Here is a 4,062-nt window from a genome sequence, read left to right as displayed (position 1 = left end):
GAGACCCGAGACGTGGATCCGGACCCGTAGTTGGTGTTGGGATGGAGTGTATTAAAAATAATATTATAACTTTACACAATCAATTAATACAAGTCAATATCAAATATATAATACTAATACAATACAACACAATCCAACACAATACAATACAATACAGCATACCAAACGAGCCCATAGTACATATATTTGTTCAAGCAAAAACGGTGAAACTCAAACATTCTTCAGCTGCTATTGAGCACTTTGATAATAAAAACTGAACTTACAAAATTGAAAATGAAACTTCTTTAAATTAATAGGGATTAACCAATTTCTGTACATGATTAGGATCCGCTTCTGCCCTTAAATCCATACCTAGTGTCTAAGAACTAACATAAAATGTTACTAATCAAATAAGAAAATTGCTTTAAAAAATAAACATAATGTAACCAAAAGGAGATATTTAAACAATTTTTATCATTTTGTATGTGAGACTCTACAAGGGTCATAATTAAGGAGGAAAAATCTAATTTATTATTATTGTTATTATCATTTCATGTAGTATGGATAATCCAACTAAAAGGATTAAGTCATTCAATCCCTCTCCTTTCACCCGTATCCTTATTCCCCATCACCTACCTCTCCCTCTTTCTTAGGTGAACAGAACCGAAGATCACTCCAGTCTCCATCAATATAAAACATAATTCATGTATATATATAAATATATATAGATCATAGATATGGAGAGAGAGAGTACTACTAATTTTAAGAGTAAATTCTAAACATTGCTTAAACTTTGGATCATCTTGGGAGGTTGGAGCATGCAATCAGAATGTTTTATGCTTCTTCTATCGTCATAATAGATTTGTCATAAAATGCACCAAACTATAATTGATTAAACACATGGAGTAAAAGAAAATAACATTGCAAAATGCAATCTTCCAGAGTACATGTGGCGTTGGGAAAACTAGAGATTTACAATCAACCTGAATCATTACATTTCATTTCATCTACACCATACAAAGATAATAGTTCCCCTTTACCAATAAAAACTACAAAGGAAAATATTTTGTAGTTATACACTTACTACATAAAGCTTTACTCCCTCCTAGCCTTCTCAATGCTTGATTTACTAAGGATGAGAACCCCAACTACAATAAGCATAGCCCCTGCAAACCACTGTTAAATCATACAGCCCTTGTGAATAAATTTACCATACATAAATTTGCCCAAAAGAATCTCAAATTTGGCGAAAAAGATAAAATCAAACCAACAACCATTTGCTATCCACAAAAGGATATGAGAGATAATCAATGAATGGTCACTCTATGCACAATAAATGTTAGGGGTTGTGGTAATCAACAACAATGGGAGATTCACAAAATCAAGGGATAAAAACTCAAGAACAGTGGAAATCAATAAACAAAGTCAGCACAAAGGCTTGCACAAGTTGTCGAATTTTGTCCAAAACCTTTATTCAAATTGCTACAAGAGTTGCTTGAGGTCTCTACAAAATGGAATAAGGAGTGTGATACAACAAGTCGAGGAAATTCAACAAGTCAAACTGTATTGATGAAAGCTTGTAAGAACGAGGTGGTATAAAACCCCAGAAATTCTATTAGAAAAAGCTTGTAAATAAGTTAAGCCCTGATATTAAATCCTACAAATAGGATTAAACATTTTTAAAACTCAATGTGAAGCCAAAATGCAAGCTTTAAGTGTCGCCTACAGTATAATCGTACAAACTTGCGTGACATGTCGCACGCAACCCCTTCTAGGTGACGCGTCACCTCTAAGCCTATTGCACTTTTCCAAAATGAACCTAAACACTTTCAAATCTTCTCCCAACTTTTTGGGTAAGCTTAGAAACATGTACCACTTTAGACCCATTTTTTTTTAATGCCTACAACAAAAAAGTCAAAAGTTCAAATCGTTTAAGTGTTTTGCACCGCTTTGCGTAAATCACTTAACCTTATATTTAACAAATCATTAATAACAAATCCTCAAGCTCCACAATTTTATACGATTTAGCACTCTTGCTAACAATTGAATAATTAATGTATATTCACAAGAACTAACAAATTGAACTGCGATTGCAAAAGAGGAAGATGATTACAAGATAGGTCAAAACAAAACATAACTACACACATACACATGTACAAAAAGGGAATCAAGATTCAAGAAAAAAGCTGTTTCATTTTGCCTCATCTTTAACATAAGAAGTTTGAGACCCTTCCATCAACTTGAGTCACAAACCAAACACACGTGTACCCACTTGGCTTACTTTCAAATAGGCTACCAAAAGAGTGGCTTCACTTAAGAATGTTTAATTAGAAATATTTTCCTGATTATTTGGTTACACAGCTATAAGAAGCACCCGGGGAAGCACTCTCCTGAAGTGAGTCCAATAGGTAATATCAATACCTTTGTGAACTTGAGTTTCACTCACATGCCCTCTATCCCAACCCTTTCCCCAAATTCCTAGGCAACTCAATAATCAAAACAAACACCCCCTCAAGGGAATCTGATGTCCTTACCAACCCATCATTATGGAAACTATAAGAAGCTTGCAAAGCCTATTATTTCATATCCATCTGAATGGTGTGTAAAAAAAACGCATCTCATCCCATTTAACCAATATCGGTCAACACCAACATGATAGGCCACCTCTGTACATAAAACATAGGAAGAGAACTAATGACATGGATCGCTAAATCTATTCAGTTTAGTCACCTAATGTTCCTATTTTCTGTTATGTTCTAATTCTGATTGTAAAGATTACTAACGTAGCTGTAATATAAATAGGACAGGAGCAACTTCTGGGGATTGTTGGATAATTTGTAGAGGGAAATTGGGAGAGACAGGCTCTCAAAACAAAAACCAGAGGTGTTCTTGTTTCGATTTTCAAAGCAAATCAGAATCAAACAGTGACTATTCTTCCTATCTTTCTTTGTGCGTAACCACCTCAGAACCAGCAAAAATCCCCCCTGTATAGTGATAGCACTCCGGCACTCAGTAATGCAGGAAACAAAGCATAATGAATTAATGATAACATTTACCATTTAAACATGACAATAGTCAGACTTTTAAATTAACCTATAAAGTTTTCTCTTCATTTTATTTCCATAGAACTACTGGAACTACTCATTTATCTATTCTTCCTAATGATATTAAAAGAACAGAAAATTACTTCAGCTAAACATTAGAATATAGATCATAGAACCTTTCTTTTTTTTTTTTTGCAAAAATAAAGATAAAGAATTGGAGAAGGTATCAATTGGTTTTTACCTGAAATGATAATGGTTCTTGGAACAAAAAATATCCAGCTAGACCAGAAGTGAGGAAGTTAGTAGCGAAATTGGTCACCGTAGCTTGAAGAGATGATAGAGCTTTAAGGCTATTTACATAACATCCCCACATTGTCACATTGAACAGTATTATTAAACCATACCTAATTATCTGTATTAACATTACCGAACAACAAATTACAAACTACCAAAACAAGTAATTTATGCAATGTTGACAAAGTAAAGATGTATGTTATAAATCCCCAATTGATAACTTATATATCTTAAAATTGGAAACAAGTTTAATCGATTTGGGTATAATTCTGACATGTTGGGAAGGCGAACCTGAGTGGTAAAAAGCTTTGCGGATATGGCAGCTAGAGCTGCGTTGAGTCCCGCTGATACTGCCCAGGCGTACCCTGCTTTGTTGATACACCTCATCCTCAATCCTTACCAATCTACAAAACGCCGTCGTACTCGATTCGGATCTCACCAGGAGAATCCCACCTCTCTCTCTTTCTCTTTCTCTCTTATAATATAAGAAAATGAACTTGCATCACGTATGTCTTTAATATTTTAGTTATTTAAGACATGTTCTCAAATTTTAAAAAAAATTAACATATAAAAATTAAATAATTATAATTATAACTATAAAAATTATTTTAAATACTGTTATAATAATAGTATCCCAACTTTAAAAAATTTGTAATTGTCGAAGGTGTTTGAGCTCTAAATATGAATTTAGACACAATACGATAAGACAAAATAAATTAAGACGACATGACACGTGACTAGTAAA

General features: G+C 33.5%; 1 protein-coding gene across 1 annotated transcript; it reads right to left on the bottom strand.

Annotated features, from left to right (window-relative positions):
• Positions 1-867: 867 nt before the first annotated feature.
• On the bottom strand, positions 868-3,838 carry LOC115701542 (uncharacterized). The gene is made up of 3 exons (XM_061105249.1): positions 3,609-3,838; positions 3,265-3,435; positions 868-1,155 (listed from the first exon to the last, which is right to left on the bottom strand). Exons 1-3 carry the CDS (start codon positions 3,702-3,704, stop codon positions 1,075-1,077), a joined length of 348 nt encoding a protein of 115 aa, XP_060961232.1. The 5' UTR covers positions 3,705-3,838; the 3' UTR covers positions 868-1,074.
• Positions 3,839-4,062: the final 224 nt, after the last annotated feature.

This window comes from Cannabis sativa, chromosome X, assembly GCF_029168945.1.
Source record: "Cannabis sativa cultivar Pink pepper isolate KNU-18-1 chromosome X, ASM2916894v1, whole genome shotgun sequence".
NCBI lineage: Eukaryota > Viridiplantae > Streptophyta > Magnoliopsida > Rosales > Cannabaceae > Cannabis > Cannabis sativa.
This window is presented reverse-complemented; position numbering and strand designations above follow the sequence as displayed.

Bases quoted from the DNA above. Each gene is read 5' to 3' on its own strand.
- LOC115701542 (XM_061105249.1), bottom strand. From the start codon at position 3,704: ATGAGGTGTATCAACAAAGCAGGGTACGCCTGGGCAGTATCAGCGGGA. The intron at 3,436-3,608 runs GTTCGCCTTCCC...ATGTTAATACAG, and splicing joins CAAAGCTTTTTACCACTCAG to ATAATTAGGTATGGTTTAAT. The intron at 1,156-3,264 runs GTAAAAACCAAT...ATGATTTAACAG, and splicing joins AAGAACCATTATCATTTCAG to TGGTTTGCAGGGGCTATGCT.